This window comes from Aspergillus lentulus (genome assembly GCF_001445615.1).
Source record: "Aspergillus lentulus DNA, contig: Alt04, strain: IFM 54703, whole genome shotgun sequence".
In the NCBI taxonomy this organism is placed as follows: Eukaryota; Fungi; Ascomycota; class Eurotiomycetes; order Eurotiales; family Aspergillaceae; genus Aspergillus; species Aspergillus lentulus.
The window spans coordinates 3,116,807-3,135,845 of NW_028322122.1; the positions used below are offsets into that span (position 1 = coordinate 3,116,807).

Here is a 19,039-nt window from a genome sequence, read left to right on the forward strand (position 1 = left end):
TTACAGACACAATGAAATGGATGCAAGCATTCCACAAATAGACGAGATATGCCACCAGCGGCCGCTAGCATTGATTTGCGCAAGCCACCTTCACCTGAGCGGGATAATAAATACCAGGCCTTAACTGGATCCCATTTTCACTTCAATGCCTCCACATTTTCAGAAAGGTCTCCAAATACACACAATGTCAAACAGAACCCTCCTCCTCGTCGGCTCCGGCCCTGGCATCGGCGTTGCTGTTGCATCCCTCTTTGCCCAGCGATATTTCGACAACATCGCTCTCTTCGCACGAAACCCCGGCCAGCTGGAGAAAGACCGGGAGGCCATACTCGCTGCGGCGGCGAGCGTCAACTGCATTGTCACTGTGCAGACCTGGCAGGTGGATATTAGCGATCTACGCCGTCTGGAAGAGGCACTCGCCGAGGTCGCACAATTCGGGGCCTTGGAATGTGTGTATTTCAACGCGGCGCGGGTAGCGCCCAGCCCCTTGTTTGAGTTTCCAGTTTCGGGTATTGAGGAGGATTTCAGAGTATTTCAACTCTCATGCATACGGAAAGGCGAATATTGACGTATAGCAGGTGTCTAATCTCGCTCTCTATGCGGTAGCAAAATGGGCGATGCCGCTCCTCTGTGCGAAAGCAGCGACTGGGACGAACTGCCGACCATCGTTCCTTGTCACGACTAGCTTGCTCGCAGTTGATCCCATTCCGGAGCTTTTTGCACTGTCTATGCTGAAGGCCGCTCAGGCTAATCTGGTCAAGTCGTTGGATAAAATATTCACCCCGCAGGGTGTGCATGTTGGCTTGGTGGTGGTGGGCGGGGCTGTATCTCCATCAGCACCAGCGCTGAATCCAAAGAACATTGCTGAGCAAGCTTGGAATCTATTCGCTCAGAAAAGAGAGGATTGGACGGGACAGGTGACCATCTTGGAGGATAAGCTGGTAGATTGGAAGCCTTCCATTTGAGTACATGGCTCGTGGTGATGTGTTGGTAGATACCAAATCTCAGGAGAGAACTAAGCGTGGATTCCCTCGTCACGATTCTTGAAAACCAACTATAAAAACTCCGAGTCATCAAAGGACATGAGCAGTAAACACAATAACCAAGCGAGTTGTTGAAGAAAAGAACATGAACGGTGGCTTCTCCAGTTGCCGCAGCAGATAACGCTGTAACTAATCAGGCACACCCCCCACTACATAACCATGATCAATATACGGTGAGTCTAATCCGTACACGTGGACTACGACGGAAGAGTCGCTAAGGAAGCGAAGTCGGACGAAGTGGGGTTGATGCAAGAACTGATTGATAAGATGAGCACGGCAGATTCATCATCCGGATGGGGTCAGAGGGGAAGATTTTGCTCACCGAGTCCACTGTAAAATCATCTAGGAGTCATTAGCGAGTCCCACTGCCAAGTCGTTGTCTTTATCAGATCAAAACAGGTATCCAGCACTAGTATTATGTCCACATTGAAATACAGCGTATGGTATGGGTGGATCTCTGTCAGCTTGTATTTCATTGAAATTCAGTTATCACCGACTTAGGGTACTGGTGTTTCTGATCTTTTAGTTAACAGAGTTCTGTAATAGCCAAATCAAGACTACTAGAAGAAGCCTAGGGAAATAACAAGAATTCCAGCCTTAAGGTGACAGAATTTTCCCATCACTTGATCACAAACTACCATTAGGAGAAAAAGACAACCTGTGGTTGTTCTATCTAGAGGTTTTTGGAACTCACGTAGTGCCAGAGACATCTACAACTATATCATGGAATCATGCATGAGTGTATGGTAGACCGTAGGTATGTTCCTAACCTCTGTTGAGAAAGGGATCATTGCAGATATTCCATCTCAAGTCGGACTTGCTCCCTGCTGTTGTCGCTGGATTTATCAAGGAAGTAATTACTCCCCAGAGGAAAGACCCTTTACAGTCAAAGCATTTTGGCTGAGCACTCTGATAAGACATTAAATTATATTCCTGCACCTGCACACTCTGCAGTCTCTTTTCCATTACCATTACCTCATCTCACATCCACTTGTAAGCATCTCCAAGGCGAAAAGCTATTCCATGATTTCCTACATCATTAACAATCGTAATGGACACGGTCCAGTCCTCCGACTCCAAGCTCCCCATATCAGGCAACAATAAGCCTCAATCTAGAACAGAACGCCCTTGGTCTGCGTTTTGGTAAGCTTGATATCCCGAATAACAAACATCCAAATGAGCGAAAGCGCCATGATAGCCGTCCCCGCAATCAGCATCTTGCTCTGCGTACTAGCATACGCAAGGGCAATAGCCTGGCGGACCAGCGTCCCCCTCTCGTAACTGAGCTGCACGTCCAGCGAATCATAAATCGTCTGCCAATCCGCCTTCACCGACTCCGGAAGCAGACGCTGCAACGCACCAGGCAGCGTATGCGTCCAGATCGCCCCGGAGATACTACTCCCCACGGCGCTTCCCATCGTGCCAAACACATTTAAGAAGGCAAGCGAGGAAGCAGCGTGGTCGTGGTCCGAGGCGGCCAGCACAGCAACTTGCTGGCAGATGATCATGGTGCCTCCCGCGAAGGCGATGAAGATCTGGCACATGATCATGTAGCCGACGGACCAGTTGGGTCTGCGGAAGTAGATCATGAGCCCGACGCCGAGGATGTAGAGCGGGACGGCGATGAAGAGGAGCCAGCGGAACCGGTTCGTTTTCTTGATTAGGAACCCCACGACGAATAGCCAGACTCCAGAGACGACGTCGAAGATGCTGCTGATGTACCCTGCGGTTGTGATGCTGGTGCCGTAGACAACCTGCAGGTATGAAGTATAGTAGTTGAACCAGCAGTAGTATGCGATCTGGTAGCAGACGTCTACCATGCAGGCGCCGAGGACGGTTCTTGAGGCTAGGAGGGCCCATGGGAGGAAGGGGACGGGAGCGACGAAGCGTTCGACAAGAGCGAAGACAAGAAGGCAGAGGATACCGATCACGAGCATGGTGATAATGGAAGCCGACTTCCAATCATCCTCGGTGGAGCCGGCAATGGAAAACGGCAGGAGGAAAAGCACAAGGCCGGCGGCTAGGAAGAAGACACCGAGTACTAGGACCATCAATATGCAATCTTAGAACACCCCAAAAAGACTTACTGTCAAACTCGATGACATAGTGCCTGATACTCTCCATCCACGTCCTGCCACTCCCGGGCTTGGCCTTCAAAAGCCCGCTCTTCTTTGCCTTGTGCCGATTCCAGCGCAGCAGGCAAAACATGGGCAGGGCAACGACGGGCAAAACGATAGAGAAACAGCCATATGCCCACCGCCAGTTGGAATCGTAAAAGTGCTCCGCTGCGGCAGGGCCCCCAAACGCAGTGATGATATAGGGAGAGGAGGTAAAGGCGTAGGCGAGGCCTCGGTCACGAAGTGTCGATGTATCAGCCGTAATGACATCGACACTGAAAATGATACCGGCGAAGCCGATGCTGTAGAATACCTTGGGCGCGTCAGATTGTGTTTAGTGGGAAGAGCAGGCGGACCTACCTGTGCAGCACAGTAGGTTCCAATATCGTGGCACGTCGCAGACAAGATCAATCCCAGAGTGGCAAACGCCACCATTATCAGGAAACCAATTGATCTATCCCAGAGATTCAAGACTTTGGCCAGCGGCATGTAGGTTGCCGCTGACATGACGCTGGAGACGATCGAGATAACCGGGATCAGAGAGTGGGATTCAAAACCGCTAGTCACGTAGGCAGAGAGATTGCTGGTAATGGAGGACTGGAGGCCGTTGACAAGGTACAGGAGCCACATGCTTTGTTTGACGTCGGTCAGTGGTTATCCTCAAGATATAGATTGTCTTTGGCTCACAGGCAATAGGCAGCTCCCAGAGATGTCTTGGACCATGTCAGGGTAATCGCTTCAGCTTGAGTGACACCGTCTTGAGCCTCCTCATTTGGCAGCATTTCCCTTGCATCATGATTGACGATTTCAGAAGGGTGCTTGGTATCCGGATATGTGACAGTCTCTAGGTTCGGCACTCCATCATCCCTAGGAGGGGCAATACCCTCAGCTGGAGGGTGCTCCGGAGACTGGAAGAACTTTTTCTGCCACGACGACAGCATTTTTGAAGGAATCGAACAATGTGCTGTCTGACACACTGAAGGTAAAAGAGGGAGAGGAGCTTATAGATTGACACAAAAGTGGCAGAATCAGCGTGGGCCGAGCGTCTTCCGCATGCTTTTCAACTTAACTCCTCCTGACTTGGCAAAGTGCAAAGCAACGCAAGATGGTCATGTTGGGATGAACTCAGGCGACGCTCACCGGTGGGACTAATGGCGCAGGTGTTAGCTAAAGATGGTGTGGACTCCTTCCAGTGCCGATACGCGGCAGACGACGTTGACACGCTGTTACTAGTCGAGTCGACGACATGACTCTCATCCAATACAGACCAACTTGCACAGGTACAGACTACAACTAACAGGGTCTGTAGGATGGCAGAGGTACCATCATGATACAGGTTATACAAAATCATGTGTATTCCACTGTATGGTATGGTACTGTAAGGTATGCCCTAGTAATCTGATGGCATGATAAATTTTTATCAATCAGTGGAGACTCTGACTGGGTCAATTCCGGAATTCTCCGAGACATCTGATTCGATTTCACGGATCAGATAAGTTTTACGTAACAATACGACGAATGTGTATCCACCTTACCGTTGATTGTTCTTGGGCATCAGAGAGCCGAGTGATCACTAACTGCGGTCTCGGAATTAGCGAAATTTCTACCAGAACATGCTTCTTTGGTCCATGTCCTTTGATGAGCTAGGCTCGCGAGTTCAATGAGGCCCAGCACCATTGCACAGCTTCAACACGCGACAGCAAGCGCAGCAGGCATCGCAATCTCATGTCCTCATGAAGCTCGTGCAGAAACTATCGGGCTATCCCCGTTTGCTTCTCGCCGGTAATCCCTCCAAGGTTGACCTAGGTCGACTCCTGCTGGGTATTATCAGCGCAGCTGCTTCAGGTGTTCCGTTTCCCTTGATCGGAATTCTGTTCGGCCAGCTCCTCGACGACTTTAATGCAGTGACCTGCGGCGAGTCAGAATCATCAGACTCTGATTCCGACTATCAACATGACATCAACGGCAAGATCCTGATTATCGTGTATCTGGCTATAGCTCAGTTTGTTCTAATCTACGTCCACCTCTCATGCTGGAGTCTCAACGGCGCTCGACTGGCGCAACGCCTGCGGGAAACTTATTTACAGAACCTCCTCCGACAAGAGCCGTCGTACTTTGATAAACTGCCTCCCGGTGAGATCGCATCACGTCTTAATGGCGACATACAGGCAATTCGGTCCGGCACATCGGAGAAGGTTGGGATATGCTTATCGAGTCTGTCCTTTTTCATCACCGCATACATCGTGGCCTTTATCAAAGATGCCAAGCTTGCCGGGATGCTCGTCTCGTTAATTCCAGCATACTTCCTAATGTCGTTCGTCGGAAGCCACTATATTGAGAAATACACCGGGCGCATGTCGGATTATGCTGCGAGTGCCGCGTCCATTGCTTCAGAGGCGCTTTCCAACACCGTCGTGGTGCAGGCTTTTGGTGCCAATGCGCGGCTGGAGGAGAAATTCTCCAAGGCGCTCAAGGCTGCAGAGACTGAAGGGTTGAAAAAGGCGACGGCGGTTGGCATACAGTCTGGAGTGTTGTATTTTATTGCATATTCTGCGAATGGTCTGGCGTTCTGGCAGGGGAGCAGACGGATTGCCGAGTCCGTGAGTGATAATACTCACGGGGCCACGGTGGGTGCTACTTTTACTGTGATTTTCATCCTCGTTGAAGGTGAGTTCAATTTCATTATTGATAAGGTGTCTCATTAACAAGCGACAGCCACCTTGCTCCTCAGTCAAGTCGCACCCTTCCTGCACCTCTTCGTCGCAGCTGTCGCCTCGTTCCAGAAGCTACGTGAGGATATCGACCGCGAGCCGATGATTGACAGTACGAGCGATTCTGGACTTCGTCTTACCCAGGCTCAGGGCGGTTTTGAATTCAAGGACGTTTCTTTTACCTATCCCTCGCGCCCCGAGATTACCGTTCTTGACAACATCAGTCTCAGCATCCCGGCCAACAAACATACCGCCATTGTCGGTTTATCGGGTAGTGGCAAGTCAACCATTGCGGGTTTGGTTACCAGGCTCTACGATCCTACGCAAGGCCAGATTCTTTTTGACGGCCACGATCTGCGTGATATCAACCCTCGTGACTTGAGAAGCTTTCTGAGCCTGGTTCAGCAGGAGCCCTCTCTCCTCGACCGATCACTTTTGGAGAACATTGCCCATGGGCTGATCAACTCCAGCAATCCGAGCCATGCACACTTGAAGACGACCCTTTTGAGTACTGACCTAGCCGATCTCGCCAGTGAAGTCAGAAATGGCAAGGACTTGACGGCAGCAGCAGAGGCACGGGGTCCCAATGTCGTTGAAATCGTTGCTTTGGTGAAAAAAGCTGCGTCGCTTGCGGATGCAGACGGATTCATTAGTGCGCTACAACACGGATACGGTACAGTCGTGGGCTCCAGTGGACGGTTGATCAGTGGTGGCCAGAAACAGCGCGTTGCGCTTGCCAGGGCTCTGGCCAAGGATCCTGCAGTGCTCATACTCGATGAAGCTACGGCTTCTCTGGATTCACGCAGTGAACAGCGCATCCAGCGGGCAATCTCCAATATTGCCACCGGCAGGACTATCATCACGATTGCCCATCGCTTATCAACAATCACCGGTGCGGACAATATTATCGTCATGCATAAGGGCCATATCGTGGAACAAGGCAATCATGCGACACTCATGGCCAAGAATGGTACATACGCTGAACTTGTCAAATTGCAGACTCTTGCTGGCAAGGATGACACATCAGTCAACATTGAGAGCGTCAGCAAGTCTGATCAGGCATCATCGAGCGAGGCTGATATTGAGAAGAGCGCTTCTTTCCTTGGCGACTTCGGCGAGGTTGAGAAAACTCCAGTCTCAACAACCGAAGCCCCTGTTGCTGACTCCGAAGAGGAAGAAGAAGAGCCCGAGACTCCCAAAAAATCCCTCTGGGCGCTTGCCAAAGGCTACGCACCGGCACTACGACCTCACCTGCTGTTCATCTTTCTTGCACTTCTTGGGTCGAGCGTTGTTGGCGGAGCTTTTTCTGGAGAGGCTGTGATCTTTGGAAACACCGTTGGCAGTTTGAATCCCTGCCACAGCGCAGATAGCATCCGGTCAAGAGGGAACTTCTTTGGGTTGATGTTCTTTATCCTCGCTATTATTGAATTTTTCGCCAACGTAGTCAGTTGGTCTGGATTTGGCTGGGTCTCTGAGAAGATCGTCTACGCGGTGCGTGTCTTGTCGTTCCGGTCACTATTCGAGCAGGACCTGCAATGGCATCAGTCCGAGGGCCGGACGCCAGCTTTGCTTCTGTCCTATATCACCAGGGATGGCAATGCATTGGCTGGCCTGAGTGGTTCAGTCATTGGTACACTGTTTTCCATCACTGTCAACCTTATCGCGGCGATTATCTTGACTCACATTATCGCGTGGAGAATCGCATTAGTCTGTCTGGCGCTCGTGCCGCTGCTGCTTGGAGCTGGGCTGATGGAGCTCCATGTCCTCGGGAAATTTGAAGAGCGCCACGAGAATGCATACACAAAATCTGTCGATATCGGCGTCGAAGCCATCACATCCATCAAAACCATCGCATCCCTGTCCCTTGAAGAAGAGACGCTCCGAACCTATCGGCGATCGCTGAAGGGTCCCCGCAAAGAGACCTTCAAGGTCACCGTGCACGCAAGTCTCTGGCAGGCAATGACCTACTTCCTCGGCAACCTGGTGAACGCGCTGGCATACTGGTGGGGTGCGAAGCAGATCATCGCAGGCAACTACACCCAAACCCAGTTCCTGATTGTTGTCTTCTCCCTGCTCGTCAGTGCTCTGCTCTGGAGCCAGATGTTTGCTCTCGCGCCGGAGCTCTCCAGTGCCCGCGCCGCAATGGCCCGGATCCTAAGTCTCATCGAGATCGGCTCGGACAAGATGCAAGGACACGTGCGTAGCCCTACTAAGACGACCTCGAACGACCCAGAGGCAACGGCCGAACCAAAACGCATCCCCTCAAACAACCAAGCCTCAAGCGTGCAGCTTCGCGATGTCCATTTCGCATACCCCGCCCGACCAGACATCAAAGTCCTCAATGGCCTGAGCATCGATATCCGGCCAGGCCAGTTCTGCGCGCTAGTGGGACCCAGCGGCGCAGGCAAATCTACCATCATCTCCCTCGTTGAACGGCTCTACACCCCCGAGTCCGGCGCTATCCTTGTCGACGGCGTGGATATCACCAAACACCGTGACGTATCCTTCCGGGACACGATAGCGCTGGTTCCCCAGGAGAGCGTCCTCTTCGAGGGCAGCATCGCGTTCAACATCGGCCTTGGAGCACGACCAGACCACGAAGCGACCATGGACGAAATCATTGAGGCGTGCAAGCTCGCCAACATCCACGAGGTGATTCGATCTTTACCGGATGGGTACCAGACACTCTGCGGCCCTAACGGGAGCCAGTTCTCCGGGGGCCAGAAGCAGCGGCTGTCGATTGCCAGGGCGCTTGTTCGGAAACCGAAGCTGTTGATTCTGGATGAGTCGACGAGTGCGTTGGATGCGGAGTCGGAGAAGCTGCTGCAGGATGGGCTGGAGAAGGCTGCGAAGGGGATTACGGTCATTGCGATTGCGCATCGGTTGCATACGATTCGCAAGGCGGATGTGATTTTCTTGATTGAGGGGGGTATGTGTGTGGATCGGGGGAGTCATGAGGAGTTGCTGCAGAGGTCGGAGAGTTATAGGGCGAATGTTATGCATCAGACTGTGGCGTAGTTATTTATACATATTTAATCCTTACATTTCATAGACTTGATTCGTTTAAATATACCATCGTTTGATAAGTTCTACAATGAAGACATATATTCATAAATCAATCAAACTAAACCATCTATGTACACATCATCAACGTGTACTAAAACAACTCCCTATCAAGCAACACCTCTTCACTCTGACCACTCAACTCCTCAACTGCAGCAACCAATTCCCCAAGAACCTCATCCACAAACCCCACATCCCTTTCACTCCCAACCACCCCAACATGTATCTCTCCACCTTTCACAAGCGAAACAGCCTTAACCGGATACGCCGCATCCCCATGCGGATTCGCAATATCAACCCGACAAGACCCCCCACCAAAAGGCATACTCTCAAACTCCTCCCAGTCCTGATGATGCACAATGGAGTCGAAGCCTTTCCCGGGACGTATATCCCACTCCGCCAGTTTAGCAATCTTCTCAAATCCCAAGAAGTCATGCGCTGCAGACTCGGCAGACTGAGTCTGGACGAAGTGGAGTAGGTCGCTTGCGGTCCAGTCAGGCTGGAAGGGGACCCGGATGGGGGTGAGCTGGTAGCAGGGACCCATGATGTGCTCGGCGTGGGAAATGTCGAGTGTGCGGCCGGATGTGACGCTGCCGAAGGTGACGTCTGGTGTTTGGAGGCGACGAGCGAGGAGCAGGGCCCAGGCTGCTGTGAGCAGGTTTGCGGTTGTGATTTCCCGCAGGGGATGGACGTTGGTGGGGCGGGTGTGGAAGATTGCTTTGTCGTTGGGGTGGGAGGAAGGTCCGCCGAGGATTGAGAGAGAGGAGTTGGAGAGAAGGTTGCGCCAGTAGGTCGTTGCTTTGCTTTGGATGGGCTCTTCGCTGATCTGCGCCATGTACGACGAGAATTGCGAGTACGTGGCGAGCTGGGTGCCGGTGTACAGGGAGTCTAGGTCTTGGAGGAGTCTGGGCAGGGAGACGCCGTCGTATTGGGCGTGAGATAGGCGGATGATGAGGCAGGTGTTGCCATTGCTTCCTTCCACGTGGAACAGTCTGAGGAACGGAGATCCAAGCTGGAAGTTGGATTCGATGTCCTCCCTGCAGAGATTGGCGACGTATTGATCGAGATCCTTGTCAGCTTTGTGCGAGCGCACAATTTCCAACTCGTTCAGGACGACCTGCAAGAAGCTGGATTCGTATGATATGAAGACGGTACGAAGGATCTCGTGCGTCTTCACCAGTTCGCTGCACCCATGGAACAACCGCTCTCTATCAACGCTGCTGTTGAAGTACAGCATTGTATACTGGATAGACGTCCTCGGAGGCTGGATGGTTGCTCTGATATCCAGAGCCTGGGAATCCGTCACTGGCAGCACATCTTGGATGGGCCAGCTTGGGTCCCCAAGCTGTGGTCGGACAGTGTCGGTTAGGAACTGCTGGACATCCACTAGACGGAGCATGGAAAACGGCTGATACATATTAACCTTCTGCTTTGAGCGTTCATCCACCTTCAACACTCTGGCAGCGTCGCCGAGACGCATGTGCCGGAAGATATCAGCCACGGACAAGCTGTGGCCTTGCGCGCGGAGACTCGACACGAGCTTCATTGCAAGCACAGAATCACCACCGAGCCGGAAGAAATTGTCGTCTACGTCGATCTGCTCGGGATCGATACGAAGGACTTTGGCCCATGCAGACCGCAGAATGCTTTCTGGTGCTGATAGATGGTTTTGGACTGTAGCCTTGCTCCAGGCGTCTCTCAATCCATCACGAAGCTGGTTGAGGGTTTGTGGAGTAACCTGAGAGGCGATCTGATTGAGCAAACTGTGGTCGATATGGCTCCTCGTAGTGGGCAGTTTGTCTACCACGATGTAAGCGGACGGAGCCATATACGACGGAAGCGAGTCTCGCATGTACTTGTCGAGCTTCTTCAACGCTGCAGCAAGATTGGCGGGGATCGTCGCGCAAATTGTGGTCTGGAAGGTTTGACCTGGCGAGTCGCACACTATCTCGCGCTTCTCCGACAGGAGCTGAATACAGACTTCCTCCGCAGCGGGTTGCTCAATGAAAATAACCAGCTCCTGGTCGGATGAGGATCGCGCTACAGCAGCAGCGGCACGGGTTGTCGGCGGAAGATGTTCTGCGAGGTACCTTTCAATCTCTGTGATATCCACTGCATGCCCTTGAACAGGAACAACATTCTCCTTCCTACCAACAAACACTAAGCTGCCGTCTTCTCGTAACTGAACCATGTCGCCGGTTGCTTGCACTCTGCCAGTTCGGCCAGCACAGGTAGAACTTCCGGCCACAAGCCAGGTGGGCGAATCAACGGTGTCACCGGAAAGAAGGGCTCCTTCAAGCCAGAGCTCACCAACACAGCCGATAGGCGAGAGGAGGGACGGGTTTCGAGGGTTGCAAACCCAAGGAACGACTGCGGGAGGATAACTTGAGCCGGGCTTCGCGCTTGTATCTGCACGCACCCTACTTGTTGCTTCGTCCAAAGCCAAGGGTGGAATCTGATTCCATTGCCAGATTTGGTCCAACTCCGCCTCGGGAAGGCAAGAGATCTCGTCAACCCTGCGGGAAAGACCTTTACTCATCAGTAAACAAGCGGCTTCAAGCTGCGCAAGCATCCGTTCCATCTGCTTGGTCTCAATCAAACTGCAGTCAAAGCTCGCGCAAACCCGGAAACCACCCTTGCGAATCCCGCAAGCCAGCATCAGCGGATACGGGTTGAAATGCAGAGCTTCAAGGACCACATCCCCGCTCTCAACGCCGAGTTCGCTGCCCGTGTACTCTGGTTCAGGCTGAATTACCAGACCCGTGCCAGTTTCGCACGCGTGCTGCGCATCTTGGCTTACCTTGCGGATGTTTTGCATGCCCATGTGCTGGTATGGGGTACGGGCCAAGACACTCTGCTGCACGGCTTGGAGGTAGGACTCTACGGTACTTCCCCGGTGAACGCGCACGCGGACGGGAACCGTTGCAATTAATGGTCCAACGATGCTTTCGACTCCAGGTAGTGGGATGTCGCGACCTGTGAGGGTCTCGCCGAACACGATATCGTCACTTCCGGTGTATTGGGACGCGACGAGTGCCCAGGCGCCGCGAATTAATGTCGCAATGGTAAATGGTGATCCGCAACTGGTATCAAGGGAGACTTGATGCTCGACTAGGGCGCCCGGGGTAGGCATGAAGTCTCTGGAGGGTAGACGCGGGAATTGAGGCCCGACAGCACCTTTCAGCTCCCGTCGCCAGAATTCCTGCATTACGGTGTCGTCCAAGTCGCGCACGTATTTAACAAAGTCTCGCATCTGCGTCTTTATATCAGTTGGCTCCCCTTGCAGAGCGTTGCTGACTTGCGTGAGGATAATCGGCTCTGACCACCCGTCGTAAAGGACGTGGTGAATAGTCCAAACCATGTATCGCTTGCCGGTGGTTGACTCTTCAACGATGGCGTAACGAGCCAGACTCTCTCCGAGATTCATCTTTTCGGTTCGGTCGTTCTCCAGGTATTCGGATAGATTGGACGCGTGTATCCAGCAGATATTTTCCTTGAGCACAACCTGCTGAAGCCCAGGCTCTTGCAGCTGGGCCACTCGTGTCCGTAAAATGGGGAGTGCGGCGACCACCTCCTGCCATGCCTTTCGCCAAGCGTTGAGGTCGATATGCGACGGGATACACAGAACTCGCTGCGCCACATAGGGTTTGACTGACTTAAGCGAGAAAGTGAACAGGGACTCCTGTGTGGGCGTACAGGGGTAGATGTCCTCGATATCTGCTGGGCCAACTCCGCAGACCTCTGCTGCCTCTACGCAGGCACTCTCAACATCGGACGTGATCATTGAGAATGGGAGGACTTCCCTTTGCACGTTCTCCTTGCAAATGCGAACAACGCTGGCCATGGCTGACAGGGTAGGATTGCTAAACATGCTGGTTACACTGAGGTCGAGACCCCGAGACCGACACACAGAGACCAGTTTCATGGCTGTGAGGGAGTCTCCACCTAGAGCGAAGAAGTTGTCTTGGAGACGGATAGAAAGCGCTTGGAGCTTCAACGTCTGGCTCCATGCCTGTCGCAAGCGATGCTCCAGATCACTCAGCTCCCGAGTTGCGGTGTTCGTAACCTCCTGGTCCAGCTGGCGCAGGTCAACGGTTGCGCCGAACTGCCTTAGCCTCTTGCGGTCTGTTTTACCCGAGATCAATGTGGGAATGTGGTTGACAGGGATGTACGCAGTGGGCACCATGTATCGAGGCAATACCTTTGCCAGCTCCGCATCGGCTTCTGACAGCGCCTGTTGCACCTCATCAGAAAGCTCTGCCGCCTCGAGTTCAGTATGGCCATGGCCCTTTGTCTTCTGTGCTGCAACAAATGCCACCAGGGTCGGTTGTCCCCCAGACACTTGGGGTACAATCACCTCAGCGATGACGGTCGTCTCTGAGGGCAATCTAGCTCTCAGTTGACTCTCGATCTCTCCGAGCTCAACTCGCTGTCCTCGCAATTTGACTTGGGTATCCTTGCGGCCCACGAAGACGATACCCCCTGACCCATCCGGGTCATATCGACCCAGATCGCCGGTCTTATACAGACGGCCCCGGCGACCAGTGTAGCCGTCGTGACCGGCGATCAACCACGACGGATCCTCAATAAACGCTGCCGCGGTTTTCTCCGGATCATTCAGGTAGCCCTGTCCTACTATGGGACCTTCAACCAGCAATTCTCCTACCGCGCCGACGGGCACAAGAGACTCATGGTCATTAGGGTCGACTATCCAGATGGCTGCCCCATTCCCAGGGCCAATGGAGATATAATCTCTCCCCGTTGCCGCGCTACTGTTCACTGTACACCCAATCGTGCATTCGCAGGGACCGTAGCCGATAATAATCCTGGTGTCCTGGCCCCAGAGATTAACATCTCTCGCCGAGACGGCCTCTCCTCCGAGACCTAGGCCACTGAGTGAGGATATTACATCCGCGTCTAGAATACGGGCTACCGAAGGCGTCAGGCCCGCATAGTTAACTTTCATCCGTCGTATCACTCCGTTGATGTCGTTAAGGCGGTCTTCGTCCGATGGAATGCAAAGGCAGCCGCCGTTGCCCAGGGTCAGAAGCATACTGTCGATGCTAACGTCGAAGGCGTAGGAGGCAAAGTCAAGAACGCGTGAATCCTCCGTGTACCCGACGGCCTTGGCTCGGGGAATGGCACTACTGGTGTAGGTCTCGTGGGAGATTTTGACTCCTTTCGGGGTACCCGTGCTGCCGGATGTAAATATGATGTACATCAGGGCGGACGAGAGGACCGTCGGTAGTGGTACGTTGCTCTGTGTAGTGGACAGACTGCTGAACGTGTTCTCCTCTACGACGAACACCTTCGCATCTGGTATGATCTGCGCCGCTAGGTCATGCTGGTCCCGAGATGAAACCATCATCTTCGCGCCGACCTGTTGGGCCATGTTCTGCAGTCGGGCAAGCGGCAGCGTCGGGTCCATTAGCACAAAGGTCGCGCCGGCTTTCATTACCGCCAGAACCGCGACGACGGTCCATCTGGATTTCTCAAAGCAGACCGGTAAAACGTCATGCAGTTCAATTCCCATATCCTTGAGCGAGCGCGCAACGAATGTGGAGTACTGGTCAATCTGGCTGTATGTCAGGCTGCCGTCCCAGGATGCGATTGCCTCTTTATCAGGGAACTTCTGAGCCTGTTCGGATACCCTCTCATGCATGCAAAAACTGTACGTGGGTGGCAAGTCATGATTCCAGCGCCATATCTCGTCGAGATCGTATGTGGTCGGTCGAAGGCAGTCTTGGATGGACATATCGGGATTAGAAAAGCAAAGTCTGACCATGTCGGCAAGTGCCCTGACGTATCGCATCACTGTGAATGGCAACATATTGTCGGAGTGCCATGCTGGAGTAATATGTAGCAAGCCTTTCTCGAAACAGACTTTTAGATGAAGTAGCTCCTTTGTTACCGCAGTCAGCTAGCTTCTGGTATTCAACATCCACGCATCACTCACTTCATCCTTTGCTTCCTCTGATGCCTGGGAAAGAGAGCTAGTGCTCAGAATCAGAGAAGCTGGTGCCGACTGACTCGGTACATCTGCTGCAATATGCCGAGAGACAGCTGCCGCGGTTTCCTTCAGACTAGTTTGTAACCCCGCCACTACTTCATTCATGGCCAGAGATCTGGGTACCGGCTCCTCTTCTGGATACCTATACGCCCATTCATATCGAATCTGGCCGCCTTCTCGCGTCCGCAGGAGCACAATGAGCCACGATAACAGCACGATTTCGTCTCTCATGCCTGTGGGACTCGAGGGCCCGTCGGATGCAAGGCCCACGACCTCAAATGACTCGACGCCATTGCGATTCAACCGGGCTGCCGTTAAGTCATATGACTGATTGCAGTGGTATTTCTGATTATGAATATCATCGTGCTGTATCGAACCCATTGTCCAGCTGTTCTAGTCTTGGATCCTGAAGTGTTATCTTCCTGGGAACGAGAGATGTGCGCGATGGATGACTAAAATAATTTGACATGCGTTATATATGCAGAGTCCAGGCAGTATTCCACCTATGAACGGCCGGAGACGAGACACTGTGTAAAGCAGTCTACAAACCTACCGAGATCGCCGTGGCCGCGACCCGATGGGATACCCACGTTGTCTTCTATAGAGGGGGAACGGACATGTATTCCATTGTGCAAACAGGTGGACTGGACCCATATAATCCAGGTAATATCATCCTAGTCCACTGAGTACAAAAATACCGAGCCCACGATTTTGGTCTTTTCTAGGCCAGTGGAGCCGAATATTCGGCTTGGGCATCATGCTGGCCTTGCAGGACGGAGGGGTAACTGTTATCTGATCGCACTAAATCATTTTCAACGTCTAATAGCCATTTTGAAGAAGCCTGGCTTACGCGATACCTTTATTATCTGACTGGTGCTTGATGTTATGGGTAGACTGGTGGAGTGGGCTAGCATCATACAGTATTACGAAATATATACCGTAATACATATTACGTATGATATTACAGTCAGTTACGAAACGAGGTACCGATACATTCAGTACACTCTCTTCATGGTCAATATTCCCTACTCGAGCTACCTGTGATACAGATGGGCTGTATAAAATGGCGCATTTAGCTGTATTCCTTTATCCTGGCAAAATTTACGACAAAAACCCAGCCGTTTCATAACTTAGACGGCCTCCACCGTGGCTTTCGCTTCTCCACAAATGCTCGTACTCCCTCGTGGAAATTTTCGCCTGCCATGAGCTTTGCATACCACCGGTCAACCAGCGCACTACTAGCCTCTTCCACACTGGCCATTTCCCACCCGAAATGCAGCCCCTCCATCGTGACACGCACACTGTCCGGACTATTTCTCGAGATGGCGGTTGCAATCTCCACCGCCGTCGCCAATAACCGGCCATGCTCCACCACGCGATTCACCAGCCCCCAACGCTCAAGCTGGGATGCAGAAAAGCTCAACCCACTCAAGGCGATTTCGGCGGCTCGCTGTTTACCCAGCACGCGCACCAGCCGAGGTAGCGAGCCTGCGACAGCGGCGATTCCTCGTTGCACTTCGGGGAGGCCAAAGGTGGCGTTTTCGCTGGCGACCACGATATCGCAGTTGGCTACCATCTCGAAGCCGCCTCCGAGACAGTATCCGTTGACGGCGGCGATGATTGGTTTGCGGCCTCGACGGCGAGGGAGACCGGCTAACCCGGGGGCTGTCATTTCGTTGGTGATACCACGCGCGTTGAGGTCGTTCCATTCTATAGGATGTATTGTCAGTTGGTTTGATCCGAGGGAAGATGAGAGAACGGCGTACCCTTGAGGTCAGCGCCCGCACAAAAGGATTCGCCCGTGCCGGTAATAATGGCCACATGTAGTGCAGGCTGTGTGTCGAACCATGTCCATAGGCGTTGTATTTCGTCGCTCGTCGCGAGAGATATGCAATTTCGTTTCTCTGGGCGGTTGAGTGTGAGGAGGAGGATGTGAGGTGTTGGAAACGAGACGAGGCATCCTTGTACTGTTGGGTGTGCTTCTATTGACATTGCTGATATCTGCAGGATCCGAGATCTTAGCAGCCTAGGTATACAGTCTGAGACCGGATTTCTGGCGATTTAAGCACTCCGTTAACAGTTCTCAATGAGGAATAGCGTTCTTTTACTGTTGTCCATAGGGATCAAGTAGTTAAGTCTAATTCGGGCTGGATTTATAGGAATATGCCGGATGGTCTGTAGCGTCCAGACTCCTGTCTCCACTCTCTACCGCGGCCTCTGGATTATTCCTCGGCCATGTCTTACCTATATGTATCTGTCCTACCTCTTTGCTGCCCGAAGAAGAATTATCTTACTCTCACAGAATCATTGCGCGATGACGACGCAAGGCAGCACCGAGGATCCTCAGATCAATATGACTACTGCCGAACCAACCTCGGCCAACAAGCGGACATATCCCTGGGTCAAACTTCCTCACCCATATCTCACCAGCTATGCGATCCATATTGTTTCTGAATCCACACCCCGTGTCTTACAATTGCGACTACACGACGATCAGACCGGACAGGCGCTCCCAGAGCCTCTGCACTCGGCCTCGCTGACCTACACAGACATTTCCTTTGACGAGACCGCCCACGAAATCCCAGATAACGACAACAGTCCATGGGCGCGCAGTCGCAGAGCTCCCGGAACCTCATTCCACTGGACCGGCCAGGAGCCACCTACCCTGGGACAGATCTGGAATGTCATTCATGCCCTCTTCTTGACATATCCCCAGCACGAGATTGTCCGCGTGGATTTGAATGGGTCTCATAGAAATATCATCCGCGACGAATGCCTGCGCACTGGGCTGGTTGTGCCCTTCCCTTCTCCTCGAGTCCCATTCGGCAACGAAAACAAGCCCTCCGAAACCGACACACTCATCCTACTACGCTCCGCATTCTGGCAAGGGGCCGGCTCACCGGTTGGACCACGCCCCATCTGGGCCGTCGATCAAGGGACTCACGGCCTGCTTCGACGATCGGGAAGCTCCTATCCGCCTCTCGCGCAGAACTACGAGTTCTCCATGAAGTTCCCCAGCGAGAGAATCTACACAAGGCACCCTATCCGCCCTCAGAAACCCACCCCAGGCTCGCTAGTCTACAGCCGGTACATTCCGCACCTGGACAAGCATTTCTCGCTCATGGTGGTAGACTGGCAAAACGAAGAGCACCTACAGCTGTTCCACAAATGGCAGAACGACCCGCGCGTCGCCAAGGGGTGGAACGAGACGGGCGACCTGGAGCACCACCGGAGGTACCTGCGACAGCTCCACGAAGACAAGCACGTCCTGTGTCTATTCGGACGGTTTGACGAGTTTCCATTCTCATATTTCGAGGTATATTGGGCCAAGGAGGACCACTACGGAGCACACTACGACGCCGGCGACTATGATCGCGGCCGGCATTCGCTAGTCGGCGAGTCCAGCGTCCGCGGCGCATACAGAGTCAACGCGTGGTGGTCGAGCGTGATCCACTATATTTTTCTAGACGAGCCGCGGACAATGTGTGTTGTCGGGGAACCGAAGGCGACGAATACCACTGTTCTGTCGTATGAGAATGCGCATGGCCTGACGGTCCAGAAATACGTGGATTTGGGCCACAAGCGATCTGTCCATGTGTATTGCAGCCGGGAGAAGTGGTTTCAGCTGTGTCCACTTTTCTGGGATGGGAGGGAAAGACCGCTTGAGAGTTCGGATCGGATGGCGTGGGATGCGAAGCTGTAATTGCTAGTATAATTTAATTTCTTCTCTTAATGTAAAACAAGACGGCTGTGAACAGTGGAAGATACTTCAGTGTACGGACTAGAATGTGATAAGACTCAAACACCACCAATGAGAGATCTTGTTCAATTGTGACAGTCTGGACCATATTATCAATCTAATCAGATATTAGCCGAGTCCACATCAGCCCTGCCAGCTAACCGAGCTCGCCCTATCTCATTCGGTCTCGGACCAATTCTCTCTGTGTAGCAAGGATCAACTGTCCTGGTCCTTCCGACAAAATTTTGTTCCCACCTTTTCAACTTTCTAGCAGAATCCTCGCTTACTTGGGGATTTTTAGGCGAACCACTGGGTTTTCCCCACACAGTGAGGTTTATCATGACACATTATAGTGT

The 19,039-nt window shown here is 52.7% G+C and overlaps 5 protein-coding genes across 5 annotated transcripts; 3 read left to right on the forward strand and 2 right to left on the reverse strand.

The window, feature by feature from the left end:
• Nucleotides 1-184: 184 nt before the first annotated feature.
• Nucleotides 185-965, forward strand: ALT_2297 (putative short-chain alcohol dehydrogenase; the record flags this gene model as incomplete). The annotated part of the gene is made up of 2 exons (XM_033559651.2): nucleotides 185-529; nucleotides 579-965. 2 exons carry the CDS (start codon nucleotides 185-187, stop codon nucleotides 963-965), a joined length of 732 nt encoding a protein of 243 aa, XP_033415542.2.
• Nucleotides 966-2,155: 1,190 nt separating this feature from the next.
• Nucleotides 2,156-4,101, reverse strand: mirD (putative MFS siderophore iron transporter; the record flags this gene model as incomplete). Its single annotated transcript, XM_033559652.2, has 4 exons — nucleotides 2,156-3,084; nucleotides 3,131-3,473; nucleotides 3,521-3,791; nucleotides 3,848-4,101. The coding sequence occupies 4 exons, from the start codon at nucleotides 4,099-4,101 to the stop codon at nucleotides 2,156-2,158; spliced, it is 1,797 nt and encodes a 598-aa protein (XP_033415543.1).
• Nucleotides 4,102-4,893: 792 nt separating this feature from the next.
• On the forward strand, nucleotides 4,894-8,889 carry ALT_2299 (ABC transporter ATP-binding protein; the record flags this gene model as incomplete). The annotated part of the gene is made up of 2 exons (XM_033559653.2): nucleotides 4,894-5,827; nucleotides 5,876-8,889. The coding sequence occupies 2 exons, from the start codon at nucleotides 4,894-4,896 to the stop codon at nucleotides 8,887-8,889; spliced, it is 3,948 nt and encodes a 1,315-aa protein (XP_033415544.2).
• A 139-nt stretch (nucleotides 8,890-9,028) lies between these two features.
• Nucleotides 9,029-16,936, reverse strand: sidD (nonribosomal peptide synthase SidD; the record flags this gene model as incomplete). The annotated part of the gene is made up of 4 exons (XM_033559656.2): nucleotides 9,029-14,836; nucleotides 14,891-15,310; nucleotides 16,122-16,654; nucleotides 16,711-16,936. The coding sequence occupies 4 exons, from the start codon at nucleotides 16,934-16,936 to the stop codon at nucleotides 9,029-9,031; spliced, it is 6,987 nt and encodes a 2,328-aa protein (XP_033415547.2).
• A 322-nt stretch (nucleotides 16,937-17,258) lies between these two features.
• On the forward strand, nucleotides 17,259-18,647 carry ALT_2301 (GNAT family N-acetyltransferase; the record flags this gene model as incomplete). Its single annotated transcript, XM_033559657.2, has 1 exon — nucleotides 17,259-18,647. The coding sequence occupies one exon, from the start codon at nucleotides 17,259-17,261 to the stop codon at nucleotides 18,645-18,647; it is 1,389 nt and encodes a 462-aa protein (XP_033415548.2).
• Nucleotides 18,648-19,039: the final 392 nt, after the last annotated feature.